Below are 17,437 nucleotides of genomic sequence, written 5' to 3'. Positions count from 1 at the left end.
AGGTCATAGCACTGCTGTCTCCTGAGAATGACAGTACACCTCCTTGCTCTTTCAAGAAGAAAAGGCTTTTTCAAATTCACCTGCTAGGTAAGGATATTCAGATTGCACTTTAAAAGCCCTATGGACACTTTTCAATTGGAGTGATACTTCTGTGACTCCTTCTTTATCCTTGTCACTAGGATGAGGTTGACAGCTACATTTTCTCACACATATCCAAGCCAATATCTTTGCATCAGGTACAGTCCTATAACTCTTCTCTAGCACCTTGCCCTCTTTGATCTTAAGCCCAGATCTAAATATTAAACATCTCTTGGATTATACATCTATACCCCAAATTTTATCTGGGATGTCATTTCACAGTGGAGGCCCAGGCACAGAGAAGTTACACCTGATGTTTACAGAAGCAGCACCTGAATTTGCAGACACAATTGCAGACTTCAGTAGCGAATATTTGCCCTAACATATTCTCGTGCCGGCAGAAGTTGACAGTCAAGGATCAGAATACACTGCAGCAGCAGACACCTTGGCTTACCTCATCTCCTGGGACTCTTGGAAATCCAGCTGCAGAGAGCTTGGGACAGACACTGCAGCACTGCCAACAGGGGGACTCACTGCCTTGTGTATAGGGGTGAATCAGGGGGATGGGAAACAAAGAATTAGTTTGTTAGGAACAATGCATCTAGCTTGGTCAGCATACCAGAGCAGGAAGAAAAGATAAGAGACCACTGATAAGGGCAGGGGGAGTCTCAGACAGACATCCTGCGCTCAACCCAAAACTAGCTCAAACCAGCCTCGAAGCTTAAATTCAGGCCAGGGGTATAAAGAGCATGCACAGGGAAGAAAGGTGAAAAGTTCAAGACGAGGAAGACTCCTGACTCCATCAAAAAGACCCTCGGAAGACCCCTACCAAAAACCACCAAACAACACTGCGCAAGCGCAACGCGGATGTAAATGACTTTTGGGTTCATTATAATACGAAGCGAGGCTGGGCGGGGCTAGGTGATGAATATGTATAGGCGATTGAAAAACTTAATGAATATGGAACTTGTAACCCAATAAATACCGAGCTGAATGCAGCTGTTGGCACACATGATTTTGGAGGAGCTATCCCCCGTGCGTCCCAGCGTTGGAATAAAGCATACCTACTTTACTACTTATTTGGTAGTGGAGTCCTTTCCGCTCATCAGGGGGAATCAAAGGCTGTCCCAAGGAACCCTTCTTCATATCCCCACCACTGGAATACAGCAAGGAAGCCTGGAAAGAGTAGAACATTATTAATATACATTCCTACATAAATTAATACAATAATTTCACTTTATGTATAATATATTAATGTTATTGTATATTATTATAATAGTACTCAGCTTAAACATCCAGCCCTCCCCCTTTGATGCCTTAAGAAGTTTAGCCATGCTCTTAGCTGGAACTTGTCTGGAAAAGAAAAGTCAAACTGATGGAGAAGCTTGGCCTAGGATGGAGAATGGAATGGGAAGTGATGAGGGAGAGACCATGTCCCACATTTGCCACCTCTGTCCCTGTGCTCACTTCTCTTGCCTCTTCTCTGGAAGTATGGACATTCTCATCTGGCATCCACATGTTTGGCATAAAGATATTCTGGGGTGCCACTACCTCCACTGGCCTTTTGGATGGTATGGGAATAGGTTTAGATCTCTATTCTCCCCCTGTCCCTAAAGCACCTAACAGCCAGTGCTGATCTCCAGCCAAGTCCCCACAAAGCCATTCTGCAGGATGTCCAAACCTACTTTTCTCAAGCCCCTCATTTCTCCTGCTGCTTCCCTTCCCTCCTACAGGTCCCCAGAAGCCTTTGAGCCCCGATGCTGCTGAGCTCTGGGGATGCTCGGTGCTCTCCAGCTCCCACACATCCATCATCTCAGGCTCACTGGCATTTAGGAAGTTCCACAGAGCTCCCTGCCCTGCTGCTCTCTGGAAGGCCTCTGCCTGCCCAAGTTGCTCCAGGGCCCCCATGCCATGTCCAGCAAGGGGGATGGAGGCAGTGGGGGCAGATGCACACCCTTCCTCAGTATCCCATTGTTCCTGACACAGCTAAAGAGCCAAATCAGGCCCTGTTCAAACTTCAGCGGAAGGATCAGTTCCTGTCAGGGATACGCTGGGCCCTTTCTCAGCAAGGCTGGAATCAAGTACACAAGCCTTGGGTTGGACATTCTGTTTACCAAAGCTGTTGTTCATCCGCCTCCTCCTGCACCCCACGGCAAACCCAAAACAACTGCAGGTCCTGGCCCTGCTGCAAAGGCCATCGTGGGGGTGGGCTCTGGACTGCTCTCCCCATGGCCACCTGCCATCCCTTCCCTCTGGACAAAGCCATGCCAGAGCACAAAGCTGCCCAGAAGCTGATGAAGTCTAGAAATAGCATCAGAGACAACTGGGCACAAGGACATGGCTGTACCACTCAAAAGCTGACACAACCTGGAACTGACTTTGCAGGACTGCCTGTTCCAGCAAACACCTTTTTCTGTCCAGACACAGCTGACAGAAAACACCACCAAGACATAGAGATCGTTCACAGATACCTGTAATTTACTAAATGCAAAAAGATTGCTTGCCCAGACTGGCCAACTTTAACTGCTCTGACTGCTTATTGGTGTTTTCTCAGCCATAAGACAGAGGAGGAGCCACGACAGAGCCCAGAAACCATTCAGAGACCTCTCCTGCTATTGATACATGCTGAGGACATGAAGTCAGCACTACACACCCATTGCAAAAACAGCCTGAATCACAGTGTCCAGCTGAGCTCTTCCTTGGCTCAGCTGCTTCCCTGGGCTCACACCACAGGAAAAGGTTTCAGAGCTCTGCCTACACAACATAAACTGAAAATCTACCACACAGAACTTAACTTGGTCTCGTTGCCTTATGCCCTTTTCCTTCTGACATCAGTTCCTGGTTATTTGCATCACTATTGTCACAGCCTGTGCCATTTTTCCCATTCTCCTGCTCTCTGTTGCACATGGGCCTTGGAGGAAGGAGAGCTCCTCCAGATGGGAGGCAAGGCTTTTGTGGGTAAGTGCACATAGGAAGTGCAGCCTTGAAAAATTGCAAACATCACAGGATTTCTCCCAGACCAAAGCTGCCAGCAGCTAGGACTCTGGGTGCCCTTGGAGCCCCAGACACCACCCCTGACCTAACCTCGAGACACTGGGGGGCTGCATATTGTTTCCCGTGGAAAAGGGCCACTGTCTGAAGGCGCATCCTCACCTTGAGACACCCAGGGTGGGAAGAAGAGCTGGCCCTGGATGATGTCCTCATTGGTGTGGAAAGGAAGGTGCCCACAGACCAGCTCATAGAGCAGGATGCCCAGGGACCAGATGGTGGCTAGCTGGCTGGCCATGGTAGCAGCCAGAGAGGATCCACTCCGGTGGGCTGTACTCTGGCATGCCCACGGGACACGGGCACAGCTCATCAGGCCCGTGCTGCTCCCTCCCAGCCAGCTCCTGTTCCACAACAGGCAGCCCCTGCCCCGCCGGAAAGCAACTTGGCTGCAGCCGGTTGAAGAAAGATTCCTCCTCCCTCCCTCTTCCCCCTCTGCCAGCAAAGGGGGGAATCTCTGCTGCCCCGCTGGGCCCCGCCTTTGGGCTCACCTGACATTCGGGTGTAGAAGGTGTCCTGGAGGACCGTGCCGCACCCGAAGTCGATGAGCTTTGCCTCGCCGGTGGCCAGGTCGACGAGGACGTTCTCGGCCTTGATGTCGCGGTGCAGGACGCCGCGGCTGGTGCAGTGCCGCACGGCCTCCAGCACCTGGCGGAACAGCCCCTGCGCCACGGGCTCCGTCAGGAAGCCCCGCTCCTCCAGGAAGTACCAGAGGTCCTGACAGCGCTCCGGACGCTCCATGACCAGCGCGAAGCCGTCGGGCAGCTCGAACCAGTCCAGGAGCCGCACCACGCCGCGGAAGCCAGGGCGCGACACCATCCAGAGCAGCGCCAGCTCCAGGGGCACAAGGGCGCCGTTGTGCTGCGGGGGGGACCGCGATGCCGTCAGCGGGGCCGATGCTGCGCCGAGCCTTCGGCACCCCGGCCCGGCCCCACCGCCGCTCGCCATTGCCCGGCCCGGGACGCTCCGCGGCCCCCGCTCACTGCACGCTCGCTCCCCTCGCAGCGTCCCGGCTCCCACCCTCCCGGGCCTCGCCCTAGCCCCGCCCGCCACGCCCCGCCGGCTTTCACTCACCAGCCGCGCCCACTCCGGGATGCGATCGCGGGACACTCGCTTGATGGCCACCTGAAAGGCAAGGCGAGCGGCGGGCTGAGCTCGCCTCCCGCCGCCCCCCTCCGACCCGGCCCCACTCTTACCGGGGCGCCGTCGGCGAGCCGGGTCCCGGAGTAAACGCTGCCGCAGCCGCCGCTCCCCAGCAGCGGGCCCTGCCGGTAGAGCTGCTCCAGGGGAGGCTTCTCCGCCCGTGCGGGCAGCACCGCGCTCTCGGCATTCTGCCCGGGGCCCCCGGGCGCTGCTGCTTCCCCAGCCGCCCCGGGCTCCGGCGGCTCGGGGCCGGCGGCCGAGCTGACGAGCGGCCGAGCTCTGACCGGGGAAGCGGCCGGCGACGCTGCCGGGGACAGGGCAGGAGCCGGGCGGCAGCGGAATGGCTCCGCGCGGAACCGCCGGAGGGGCCTCGTTCGGGGCCGGGGACACCGCCAGGCGGAGCCAAAAGACCGTGCTGTGCCGCCGCTACCAGAGCGAGCGGCACTTCCAGCGGTGCCACAGCCCGGCGGAGGCGGTACCGCCGAGGGACGGCTTGCGGGACGACGCCTGTACCGGCCCGGGAGTGGCGGAGACAGGGACGGGGCGAGGCGGGGCGGGACAGGAGTAGAGTGGAGGGGGTGTCAGAGAGAGGGCGGGCGAACTCGAACCAGCCCAATGAAGGATTTCTGACTCAAACTAGGGTTATGGTTATGGTTACACCTAGAGCTAGGGTTGAGAAAACCACAAAGCCAAGAGCTCCAGGGACACTCACCATGTGAAAAGCAGGCCAAGTTGAGCACGGTACAGCCAAAACCTTGCTCCCTCTCCTTCTTTCTGCTTGGAACTCGCCACAGCCCAATGCCTGATTTCTGATTCAATCTAGGGTTAGGGTTATGCCTAGGGTTAGGCTTGAGAAAAGGACAAAGCCAGGAGCTCCAGGGATACTCACCATGAGAAAGAAAGGCCAAGCTGAGCGCTGCACTGCTGAACATTGCTCCATCTTCTTCATTCTTCTTGGAACTCGCCACAGCCCAATGCCCAATTTTTGGCTCAATCTAGGGTTAGGGTTAGGGTTATGCCTAGGGTTAGGCTACACAAAACCGCAAAGCCAGGACCTCCAGGGACACTCACCATCCAAAAGGCAGGCCAAGGTGAGAACTGCACAGCCAAAACCTTGCTCCGACTTCTTCATTCTTCGTTGAACTCGCCACAGCCCAATGCCCGAATTTGAGTAAAACTGGGATTATGGTTAAGGTTCTGCCTAGGGTTAGGCTTGAGAAAACCACAAAGCCAGGAGTTCCAGGGACACTCACCATGTGAAAGGCAAGCCAAGTTGAGCACAGCACAGCCAAAACCTTGCTCCCTCTCCTTCTTTCTGCTTGGAACTCACCACAGCCCAATGCCCAATTTTTGGCTCAATCTAGGGTTAGGGTTAGGGTTATGCCTAGGGTTAGGCTTGAGAAAACCACAAAGCCAGGAGCTCCAGGGACACTCACCATGTGAAAAGCAGGCCAAGTTGAGCACGGTACTGCCAAAACCTTGCTCCGTCTTCTTCATTCTTCGTTGAACTCGCCACAGCCCAATGCCCAATTTCTGGCTCAATCTAGGGTTAGGGTTATGCCTAGGGTTAGGCTTGAGAAAATCACAAATCCAGGAGCTCCAGGGACACTCACCATGTGAAAAGCAGGCCAAGTTGAGCACGGTATTGCCAAAACTTTGCTGTCTCCTCTTCTTTCTTCTTGGAACTCACCACAGCCCAATGCCCAATTTTTGGCTCAATCTAGGGTTAGGGTTAGGGTTATGCCTAGGGTTAGGCTTGAGAAAACCACAAAACCAGGAGCTACAGGGACACTCACCATGTGAAAAACAGGCCAAGTTGAGCACGGTACTGCCAAAACTTTGCTGTCTCCTCTTCTTTCTTCTTGGAACTCACCACAGCCCAATGCCCAATTTTTGGCTCAATCTAGGGTTAGGGTTAGGGTTATGCCTAGGGTTAGGCTTGAGAAAACCACAAAACCAGGAGCTACAGGGACACTCACCATGTGAAAAGCAGGCCAAGTTGAGCACGGTACTGCCAAAACCTTGCTCCGTCTTCTTCATTCTTCGTTGAACTCGCCACAGCCCAATGCCCAAATTTCTGACTAAAACTGGGATTATGGTTAAGGTTATGCCTAGGGTTAGGCTTGAGAAAACCACGAGGCCAGGAGTTCCAGGGACACTCACCATGTGAAAGGCAAGCCAAGTTGAGCACGGCACAGCCAAAACCTTGCTCCCTCTCCTTCTTTCTGCTTGGAACTCCCCACAGCCCAGTGCCCAATTTCTGGCTCAATCTAGGGTTAGGGGTAGGGTCATGCCTAGGGTTAGGCTTGAGAAAACCACGAGGCCAGGAGTTCCAGGGACACTCACCATGTGAAGGGTAAGCCAAGTTGAGCACGGCACAGCCAAAACCTTGCTCCCTCTCCTTCTTTCTGCTTGGAACTCGCCACAGCCCAATGCCCAATTTCTGGCTCAATCTAGGGTTAGGGTTATGCCTAGGGTTAGGCTTGAGAAAACCACAAAGCCAGGAGCTACAGGGACACTCACCATGTGAAAAGCAGGCCAAGTTGAGCACGGTATTGCCAAAACTTTGCTGTCTCCTCTTCTTTCTGCTTGGAACTCACCACAGCCCAATGCCCAATTTTTGGCTCAATCTAGGGTTAGGGTTAGGGTTAGGGTTATGCCTAGGGTTAGGCTTGAGAAAACCACAAAGCCAGGAGCTCCAGGGACACTCACCATGTGAAAAGCATGCCAAGTTGAGCACGGTACTGCCAAAACCTTGCTCCGTCTTCTTCATTCTTCGTTGGACTCGCCACAGCCCAATGCCCAAATTTCTGACTAAAACTGGGATTAGGGTTAAGGTTATGCCTAGGGTTAGGCTTGAGAAAACCACAAGGCCAGGAGATCCAGGGACACTCACCATGTGAAAGGCAAGCCAAGTTGAGCACGGCACAGCCAAAATCTTGCTCCCTCTCCTTCTTTCTGCTTGGAACTCGCCACAGCCCAGTGCCCAATTTCTGGCTCAATCTAGGGTTAGGGTTATGCCTAGGGTTAGGCTAGAGAAAACCACAAAGCCAGGAGCTCCAGGGACACTCACCATGTGAAAAGCAGGCCAAGTTGAGCACGGTACTGCCAAAACCTTGCTCCGTCTTCTTCATTCTTCGTTGAACTCGCCACAGCCCAATGCCCAAATTTCTGACTAAAACTGGGATTATGGTTAAGGTTATGCCTAGGGTTAGGCTTGAGAAAACCACAAGGCCAGGAGTTCCAGGGACACTCACCATGTGAAGGGCAAGCCAAGTTGAGCACGGCACAGCCAAAACCTTGCTCCCTCTCCTTCTTTCTGCTTGGAACTCGCCACAGCCCAGTGCCCAATTTCTGGCTCAATCTAGGGTTAGGGTTAGGGTTATGCCTAGGGTTAGGCTTGAGAAAACCACAAAACCAGGAGCTACAGGGACACTCACCATGTGAAAAGCAGGCCAAGTTGAGCACGGTACTGCCAAAACTTTGCTGTCTCCTCTTCTTTCTTCTTGGAACTCACCACAGCCCAATGCCCAATTTTTGGCTCAATCTAGGGTTAGGGTTAGGGTTATGCCTAGGGTTAGGCTAGAGAAAACCACAAAGCCAGGAGCTCCAGGGACACTCACCATGTGAAAAGCATGCCAAGTTGAGCACGGTACTGCCAAAACCTTGCTCCGTCTTCTTCATTCTTCGTTGGACTCGCCACAGCCCAATGCCCAAATTTCTGACTAAAACTGGGATTATGGTTAAGGTTATGCCTAGGGTTAGGCTTGAGAAAACCACAAGGCCAGGAGATCCAGGGACACTCACCATGTGAAAGGCAAGCCAAGTTGAGCACGGCACAGCCAAAATCTTGCTCCCTCTCCTTCTTTCTGCTTGGAACTCGCCACAGCCCAGTGCCCAATTTCTGGCTCAATCTAGGGTTAGGGTTATGCCTAGGGTTAGGCTTGAGAAAACCACAAAGCCAGGAGCTACAGGGACACTCACCATGTGAAAAGCAGGCCAAGTTGAGCACGGTACTGCCAAAACTTTGCTGTCTCCTCTTCTTTCTTCTTGGAACTCACCACAGCCCAATGCCCAATTTTTGGCTCAATCTAGGGTTAGGGTTAGGGTTATGCCTAGGGTTAGGCTTGAGAAAACCACAAGGCCAGGAGTTCCAGGGACACTCACCATGTGAAAGGCAAGCCAAGTTGAGCACGGCACAGCCAAAACCTTGCTCCCTCTCCTTCTTTCTGCTTGGAACTCGCCACAGCCCAGTGCCCAATTTCTGGCTCAATCTAGGGTTAGGGTAAGGGTTAGGGTTATGCCTAGGGTTAGGCTTGAGAAAATCACAAATCCAGGAGCTCCAGGGACACTCACCATGTTAAAAGCAGGCCAAGTTTAGCACGGTACAGCCAAAACCTTGCTCCGTCTTCTTCATTCTTCCTTGAACTCGCCACAGCCCAATGCCCAAATTTCTGACTAAAACTGGGATTATGGTTAAGGTTATGCCGAGGGTTAGGCTTGGGAAAACCACAAGGCCAGGAGATCCAGGGACATTCACCATCTGAAAGGCAAGCCAAGTTGAGCACGGCACAGCCAAAACCTTGCTCCCTCTCCTTCTTTCTGCTTGGAACTCGCCACAGCCCAATGCCCAATTTCTGGCTCAATCTAGGGTTAGGGTTATGCCTAGGGTTAGGCTTGAGAAAACCACAAAACCAGGAGCTACAGGGACACTCACCATGTGAAAAGCAGGCCAAGTTGAGCACGGTACTGCCAAAACTTTGCTGTCTCCTCTTCTTCTTGGAACTCACCACAGGCCAATGCCCAATTTTTGGCTCAATCTAGGGTTAGGGTTAGGGTTATGCCTAGGGTTAGGCTTGAGAAAACCACAAGGCCAGGAGTTCCAGGGAACCTCACCATGTGAAAGGCAAGCCAAGTTGAGCACGGCACAGCCAAAACCTTGCTCCCTCTCCTTCTTTCTGCTTGGAACTCGCCACAGCCCAATGCCCAATTTTTGGCTCAATCTAGGGTTAGGGGTAGGGTCATGCCTAGGGTTAGGCTTGAGAAAACCACGAGGCCAGGAGTTCCAGGGACACTCACCATGTGAAGGGTAAGCCAAGTTGAGCACGGCACAGCCAAAACCTTGCTCCCTCTCCTTCTTTCTGCTTGGAACTCGCCACAGCCCAATGCCCAATTTCTGGCTCAATCTAGGGTTAGGGTTATGCCTAGGGTTAGGCTTGAGAAAACCACAAAGCCAGGAGCTACAGGGACACTCACCATGTGAAAAGCAGGCCAAGTTGAGCACGGTGCTGCCAAAACTTTGCTGTCTCCTCTTCTTTCTGCTTGGAACTCACCACAGCCCAATGCCCAATTTTTGGCTCAATCTAGGGTTAGGGTTAGGGTCATGCCTAGGGTTAGGCTTGAGAAAACCACAAAGCCAGGAGCTACAGGGACACTCACCATGTGAAAAGCAGGCCAAGTTGAGCACGGTACTGCCAAAACTTTGCTGTCTCCTCTTCTTTCTTCTTGGAACTCACCACAGCCCAATGCCCAATTTTTGGCTCAATCTAGGGTTAGGGGTAGGGTCATGCCTAGGGTTAGGCTTGAGAAAACCACAAAGCCAGGAGTTCTAGGGACACTCACCATGTGAAAAGCATGCCAAGTTGAGCACGGTACAGCCAAAACCTTGCTCCGTCTTCTTCATTCTTCGTTGAACTCGCCACAGCCCAATGCCCAAATTTCTGACTAAAACTGGGATTATGGTTAAGGTTATGCCTAGGGTTAGGCTTGAGAAAACCACAAGGCCAGGAGATCCAGGGACACTCACCATGTGAAAGGCAAGCCAAGTTGAGCACGGCACAGCCAAAACCTTGCTCCCTCTCCTTCTTTCTGCTTGGAACTCGCCACAGCCCAATGCCCAAATTCTGGCTCAATCTAGGGTTAGGGTTAGGGTTAGGGTTATGCCTAGGGTTAGGCTTGAGAAAACCACAAAACCAGGAGCTCCAGGGACACTCACCATGTGAAAAGCAGGCCAAGTTGAGCACGGTATTGCCAAAACTTTGCTGTCTCCTCTTCTTTCTTCTTGGAACTCACCACAGCCCAATGCCCAATTTTTGGCTCAATCTAGGGTTAGGGTTAGGGTTATGCCTAGGGTTAGGCTTGAGAAAACCACAAGGCCAGGAGTTCCAGGGACACTCACCATGTGAAAGGCAAGCCAAGTTGAGCACGGCACAGCCAAAACCTTGCTCCCTCTCCTTCTTTCTGCTTGGAACTCGCCACAGCCCAGTGCCCAATTTCTGGCTCAATCTAGGGTTCGGGTTAGGGTTATGCCTGGGGTTAGGCTTGAAAAAACCACAAAGCCAGGAGCTCCAGGGACACTCACCATGTGAAAAGCATGCCAAGTTGAGCACGGTACTGCCAAAACCTTGCTCCGTCTTCTTCATTCTTCGTTGAACTCGCCACAGCCCAATGCCCAAATTTCTGACTAAAACTGGGATTATGGTTAAGGTTATGCCTGGGGTTAGGCTTGAGAAAACCACAAGGCCAGGAGTTCCAGGGACACTCACCATGTGAAAGGCAAGCCAAGTTGAGCACGGCACAGCCAAAACCTTGCGCCCTCTCCTTCTTTCTGCTTGGAACTCGCCACAGCCCAATGCCCAATTTCTGGCTCAATCTAGGGTTAGGGTTAGGGTTATGCCTAGGGTTAGGCTTGAGAAAACCACAAAACCAGGAGCTACAGGGACACTCACCATGTGAAAAGCAGGCCAAGTTGAGCACGGTACTGCCAAAACCTTGCTGTCTCCTCTTCTTTCTTCTTGGAACTCACCACAGCCCAATGCCCAATTTTTGGCTCAATCTAGGGTTAGGGTTAGGGTTATGCCTAGGGTTAGGCTTGAGAAAACCACAAAACCAGGAGCTACAGGGACACTCACCATGTGAAAAGCAGGCCAAGTTGAGCACGGTACTGCCAAAACCTTGCTCCGTCTTCTTCATTCTTCGTTGGACTCGCCACAGCCCAATGCCCAAATTTCTGACTAAAACTGGGATTATGGTTAAGGTTATGCCTAGGGTTAGGCTTGAGAAAACCACAAGGCCAGGAGATCCAGGGACACTCACCATGTGAAGGGCAAGCCAAGTTGAGCACGGCACAGCCAAAACCTTGCTCCCTCTCCTTCTTTCTGCTTTGAACTCACCACAGCCCAATGCCCAATTTCTGGCTCAATCTAGGGTTAGGGTTATGCCTAGGGTTAGGCTTGAGAAAACCACAAAGCCAGGAGCTCCAGGGACACTCACCATGTGAAAAGCAGGCCAAGTTGAGCACGGTACTGCCAAAACCTTGCTGTCTCCTCTTCTTTCTTCTTGGAACTCACCACAGCCCAATGCCCAATTTTTGGCTCAATCTAGGGTTCGGGTTAGGGTTATGCCTAGGGTTAGGCTTGAGAAAACCACAAAGCCAGGAGCTACAGGGACACTCACCATGTGAAAAGCATGCCAAGTTGAGCACGGTACTGCCAAAACCTTGCTCCGTCTTCTTCATTCTTCGTTGAACTCGCCACAGCCCAATGCCCAAATTTCTGACTAAAACTGGGATTATGGTTAAGGTTATGCCTAGGGTTAGGCTTGAGAAAACCACAAGGCCAGGAGATCCAGGGACACTCACCATGTGAAAGGCAAGCCAAGTTGAGCACGGCACAGCCAAAACCTTGCTCCCTCTCCTTCTTTCTGCTTGGAACTCGCCACAGCCCAATGCCCAAATTCTGGCTCAATCTAGGGTTAGGGTTAGGGTTAGGGTTAGGGTTAGGGTTAGGGTTAGGGTTAGGGTTAGGGTTATGCCTAGGGTTAGGCTTGAGAAAACCACAAAACCAGGAGCTACAGGGACACTCACCATGTGAAAAGCAGGCCAAGTTGAGCACGGTACTGCCAAAACTTTGCTGTCTTCTCTTCTTTCTTTGTGGAACTAACCACAGCCCAATGCCCAATTTTTGGCTCAATCTAGGGTTAGGGTTAGGGTTATGCCTAGGGTTAGGCTTGAGAAAACCACAAGGCCAGGAGTTCCAGGGACACTCACCATGTGAAAGGCAAGCCAAGTTGAGCACGGCACAGCCAAAACCTTGCTCCCTCTCCTTCTTTCTGCTTGGAACTCGCCACAGCCCAATGCCCAATTTCTGGCTCAATCTAGGGTTAGGGTTATGCCTAGGGTTAGGCTTGAGAAAACCACAAAGCCAGGAGCTCCAGGGATTCTCACCATGCGAAAGACTGGCCAAGATGAGCGCTGCACTGTAAAACCTTGCTCCCACTTCTTCATTCTTCATTGAACTCACCACAGCCCAATGCCCTATATCTGGCTCAATCTAGGGTTAGGGTTACGCCTAGGGTTTGGCTTGAGAAAACCACAAAGCCAGGAGCTCCAGGGATACTCAGAATGCAAAAGGCAGGCCAAGGTGAGCACGATACTGTTAAAAATTTGCTCCCTCTTCTTCATTCTTCGTGGAACTTGCCACAGCCGAATCCTCGTTTTCTGGCTCAATCTAGGGTTAGGGTTAGGGTTAGGGTTAGGGTTAGGGTTAGGGTTCGGGTTACGCCTCCGGTTGGGCTTGAGAAAACCACAAGGCCAGGAGCTCCAGGGACACTCACCATGTGAAAAGCAGGCGAAGTTGGCACGGTACAGCCAAAACCTTCCTGTCTCCTTTCTTCTTGGAACTCACCGCAGCCTGATTTCTGTCTCAATCTAGGCTTAGGCAAGCGAAAATCAAGGGAAGTGGCATCGCTGGAGCTACTCCGTTCTTCCGTTCGCTCTGTGAGCCCAACAGAGGAGCCGGAGCGTGCCTTGCGGAAGGGAAGACTCAAACAAGCAAACAAATAAACACCTATGAAAAAATAACCACATAAATCAGTACATAAATAAATAGAAGTTTTGGCTTGTAGCTTTCTGCTTCTTTCTACCTTTTTGAAGCATTTCAGTAGGAAGAGTCCCCCGTCCTGATAGTTTTGTGAGTGGGGACAGGAGTGCAGCGTTTAGTTTTCAAGTTGAAAAGGTAAATCATGTCAGTAGTCATCTCTTTTCATCCCCTGTTTAGACAGCTGCAAGTTGCAAAAAGACAGAGTCTGCAATGTGGAACTTGGTCAGGTTTCTTTTTCTGCCAGAGGATGAGGAGCGGAAGTATCCCAGAATCATGGAGTCATGGCACAGTTTGGCTTGGAAGGGACCTGAAAGATCATGTCGTTTCAACCCCTCTGCTGTGGCTTGGGACCCCTTGCACTAGACTGGCTTGCCTGAGAGCTCCATTCAGCCTGGCCTTGAACACTGGCAGGGATGGGGCATCCACACCTTCTATGGGAACCTGTTCCAGGAGAGTCTTTTTTCTGAATACCTCATCTAAACCTACTCTCTTTCCGTTTGGATCCATTCTCCCTTGTCCTGTCCTTGCCTGCCCTTGTACAAAGTCCCTCTCAGCTTTTTTGTAGGTTGCCGTCAGGTACTGGAAGGCCACAGTTTGTTCAAGCCTAAGCCTAAGTCTCTTTTCCAGGCTGAACAAGCTCATCTGTCACAGCCTTCCCTTGCCGGAGAGGTGCTCTAGCCCTTGGATCATCTCGGTGTCCCTCCACCACACCTGCTCCACCCATGTCCCTGCCATCTGTGCTGGGGAGCCCAGCAGAGCTGGATGCAGTGCTGCAGGTGGAGTGTCACCAGAGTGGAGGGGCAGAATCCCTGTCCTCCACCTTCTGGCCATGCTGGTTCTGAGGCAGCCCAGAATATGGTTCACAAATATCAGACATCTCCTGGGAAATCTTTTTGCAGTTTTGTGCCCAGTCCCCAGCAGACTCTTAGACATGTGCCTGTGACAGCAGAGCATCCTGTTCCCCCAGGAAGGCCTTATTTACAATGCAAGGTGAGAACACATGAAGTTAATCTCAAAATTCCACTGTTTTTTAGGGAACGTTGAAACAGGTGAAATAGACAATATTTTTTTACGACAGTCTTGTATCCCGTGGGCTGATATATTTTTGTGACTTTACTGAGATTGCATTGCTACAGCCACATTGATTTCCAAAGAATCGTTTCTTATTTGTATTCCTGTAATTGGGCCAAGAAGGATCAAACGTTCCTTTGAAACCATCTTTTCATTCAGCTGTAGATTTTCATGCTCTTCCCCCTCAGAGTTTTAGACTAACCATACAGATGTACAGACAAGGACTGCTGAAGGCGTAATGTCCTTCTCGATCATTTTCAGATTTGCATTTCCACAGATTCAGTCTTATTTGCTGCTAAGACTTGCAATTCCCATTTATTTTTGTGGGAATTTGGAATCTCTGGCCTGGCAAAGTTCCATTCCCTGAAGTCCATGTTAAGCAGATATAAACACGTGCAAAAAATTGCTGTATGACTCTAATGTCCGTCTTCTGTCTCATCTGTCTAAAATCAGTTTGTTTTCACAGTTTTGATACAATTATAAAATCAGAAGTTAGAAAGAGCATGAAATAGTTCTGCTTTGGGTTTTTGCATCATCATTGTATTTGAAGAACTTTGCAGGAGCATAATCTCTCTTGCCAGTAGAAAGGCTTTTCTATTATAGTTACAGCATGGTTTACTGTTGTTTTTTTTTTTTAAAGCAGCATTGCCAAAAGCAAATGGTTTGAAATTTTACGTCACTTTGTGCTCCAACTTTTTTCTCATTCTCTGCTCATTAATTTCCACCTATATTCCTAAGTATCTGCTATGTATTACAGTACTTCTGACAGGAATTTACTTCATTTGATTCTAAGGTTTAAGTAGTTCTGTTTCTGTGATACAGAAATACATTAATTCCTTTGAAATACAGGAGAAATACGGGAGAAATACAGAAATTCTTTTGAAATACAGGAGAAAGGTCCTTAGTCAGGCTGACTAAACCTAGCAATACACAGCTCCCACAGGGAATACAAACACTATAAGGAAGACTTCGGAGAATGTTGTCCTAGGAAGAGCAGAAAAGCTCATGTGTGCACAGTTCAAGCCTCAGGGATCTCCAGACACATGGGTCATGTGAACATCTGATTATGTAGAGGGAACAAGATGCTGTATGTATCTCTCCCTGTTTATATGTTGGACCATGTTCCCACTGGTTAACATATGATCAGCCATGTTTCCCACCCTTTGGATCAATATTAAATATTTAATGTTCATGTTAAGTATTTCTTCTGAACATCTGCAAAGACATTTGGTACAGCTGTTGTGCGGAGTGACATTTTCTCCACACTGTGTCTTCCACACAAGAAGTATTTTATAGGGTAAATATTACTGCCTCAAAATTCCCCATTTTCAATTGCAAGTCATCTCCATTCGCAATTCACACAGGTGTCCTGGATGGGCTTATGATCCACCAGCTGTTCTTTAAGGCACTACTGCTGCATGGGCAGCTTTCCTTTCTGTGGCCCTGGGCAAGGAGGAAACTGAAGGGTGCATGTTTTTCCCGATTCGTTGCCCTCCTACAATCTTTTATGCAGAGGGCAAGCAGAAAAACAAGAGAAAAATACGCTTTTCCACCAGGCGTTCCTTATGGACAGGCAGAGCCAAGTGTGCAGTGACAAGCGACTTGTAAATATCCTGCTCCACCAAGCGTCTGCAATTGGATCTGCAACACTGGAAAGATAAAAAGGCTTTGCTGTAATCCCTCTGCCTGTGACTGCAAACGGATCGTGTCTTTCCCTATCCCGGTTCAGGTGGCAGGGGAACAAACTACCTCAAGGTACAATAGGAAAATTGCTTGAGCCATTTGGCTGCAGCACTGGATGGTGTTCCGAGGAGAAAAATGGATGGTATGTTGACATAATGGGAATATGACAACTACACACACCCCTCAAAAAACACAGCTGGAGCACCAATCCACCTTGGCAATTTCAGGTTTTTCTTCAAAATCTTTCCCCACTCCCATGATGTGGCACAAAATATTTTTTCGTGATATTCCATAACACTGTTATGACTTTCATTGTTACAGGCAAAAAGGTAGAACAGGTGTTTGAAAACAAAACCTCCCCAAAAATTCCACTGATTAAGATTTTATGAAATATTAAAAATGTAAAAGCACTATCAAAGTATCTTCTTCTAATTTTAAGGGACTTCTCTGTGATGTCTTAGGTTTTAACTTTCATATTTTTAAAACCCTGTACTGTAACTCTGAAGTTTCCTGTATCCTGTTAACTCCTGCTCTCTCGTGCTAGGTAGACATAACAAAGCCTCTCCAGGCCTGCTCTCCAGGGACACTCAGACCATCCTAGGCCCAAAAAGTATAAACCAAAAGCCTCTAAAGGGGAGGCAAGCTTGGAGAAATGATATCATTAACTGAAGCTTTAATTGGAGAATTAACCCTGATATGCAAATGAACCAAACTTATAAAAGTGTGAAGAATTCGTGACCTGTTGTCCATCTTGGGTCCATTTTGAGAGTAGCCTCTGGCTACTACTAATTTGAAGGCCTTTCAAATATATACCTACTTTTATTCCCTTATTCTTGTCTAGTCTCTGTTTTTAGGTGGCCACTTCAGGCATCACATGACAGAAAAGAGTTGTGTACAGACAGTGCAGTATGTTCTCCATCCACACACTGGGGAGGTTTTACACCCACTCCCCAAAACAGCTTTCACTCCACACCACAAGAGATAAGAACTGTGCTTCTGTTAAGGTTTTCACGAGCTATGGTAAATGTAATTTAAGCAAACTTTTATAAACTGTGGTAAGGAACCTCCTGTAAGCAAAATTATACAAAAGGAACTTCAGCAAATTTGCACATGTACTTAATAGGATAAATCAATGCAATTTTTTCAGACACCACCGTGAACTGGAAAAAAAATGCAATACCTAATTTTAAGCAAAACCTTTACTTTAGTTCATAGGCTTGTTTGTATTAAAAGCAGCTACTTCAAAATCAAATTCACACTAAAAAAACCCTAAAATTCAGCATGTAAATAAGCTGAAGATATCATTGGTCAAGATCTGTTGCTGAAAGACAAGGACTCCAAATGACATTTCAGCAACCTTATGGGGCAACAGATAAAACTGAAACAGATAAACCCATAGCAGCAGTAGCATCTCCCAGGATGTGCCCAGGATGAGGAGTGAAATTGTGCCCCCACTTCAGTGCATTGTAAAACACCAGCTGCAAACTGCTGCAGATTGGAATCTCATGTCCAACACTGACCAGGCCAGAGGAAGCCAG

At 49.8% G+C, this 17,437-nt stretch overlaps 1 protein-coding gene across 1 annotated transcript; it reads right to left on the bottom strand.

Moving 5' to 3' along the window:
* Position 1: 1 nt before the first annotated feature.
* On the bottom strand, positions 2–6,306 carry LOC138107043 (serine/threonine-protein kinase pim-1-like). The gene is made up of 5 exons (XM_069008377.1): positions 6,279–6,306; positions 4,320–4,570; positions 4,198–4,248; positions 3,615–3,984; positions 2–1,254 (listed from the first exon to the last, which is right to left on the bottom strand). The coding sequence occupies exons 1-5, from the start codon at positions 6,304–6,306 to the stop codon at positions 1,184–1,186; spliced, it is 771 nt and encodes a 256-aa protein (XP_068864478.1). The 3' UTR covers positions 2–1,183.
* Between the last annotated feature and the right edge of the window lie 11,131 nt (positions 6,307–17,437).

The sequence above is a fragment of the Aphelocoma coerulescens genome, chromosome 3 (genome assembly GCF_041296385.1).
Source record: "Aphelocoma coerulescens isolate FSJ_1873_10779 chromosome 3, UR_Acoe_1.0, whole genome shotgun sequence".
Classification (NCBI taxonomy): domain Eukaryota; kingdom Metazoa; phylum Chordata; class Aves; order Passeriformes; family Corvidae; genus Aphelocoma; species Aphelocoma coerulescens.
The sequence above is the reverse complement of the archived record's forward strand: the minus strand, read 5'-3'. Positions and strand labels throughout refer to the sequence as shown.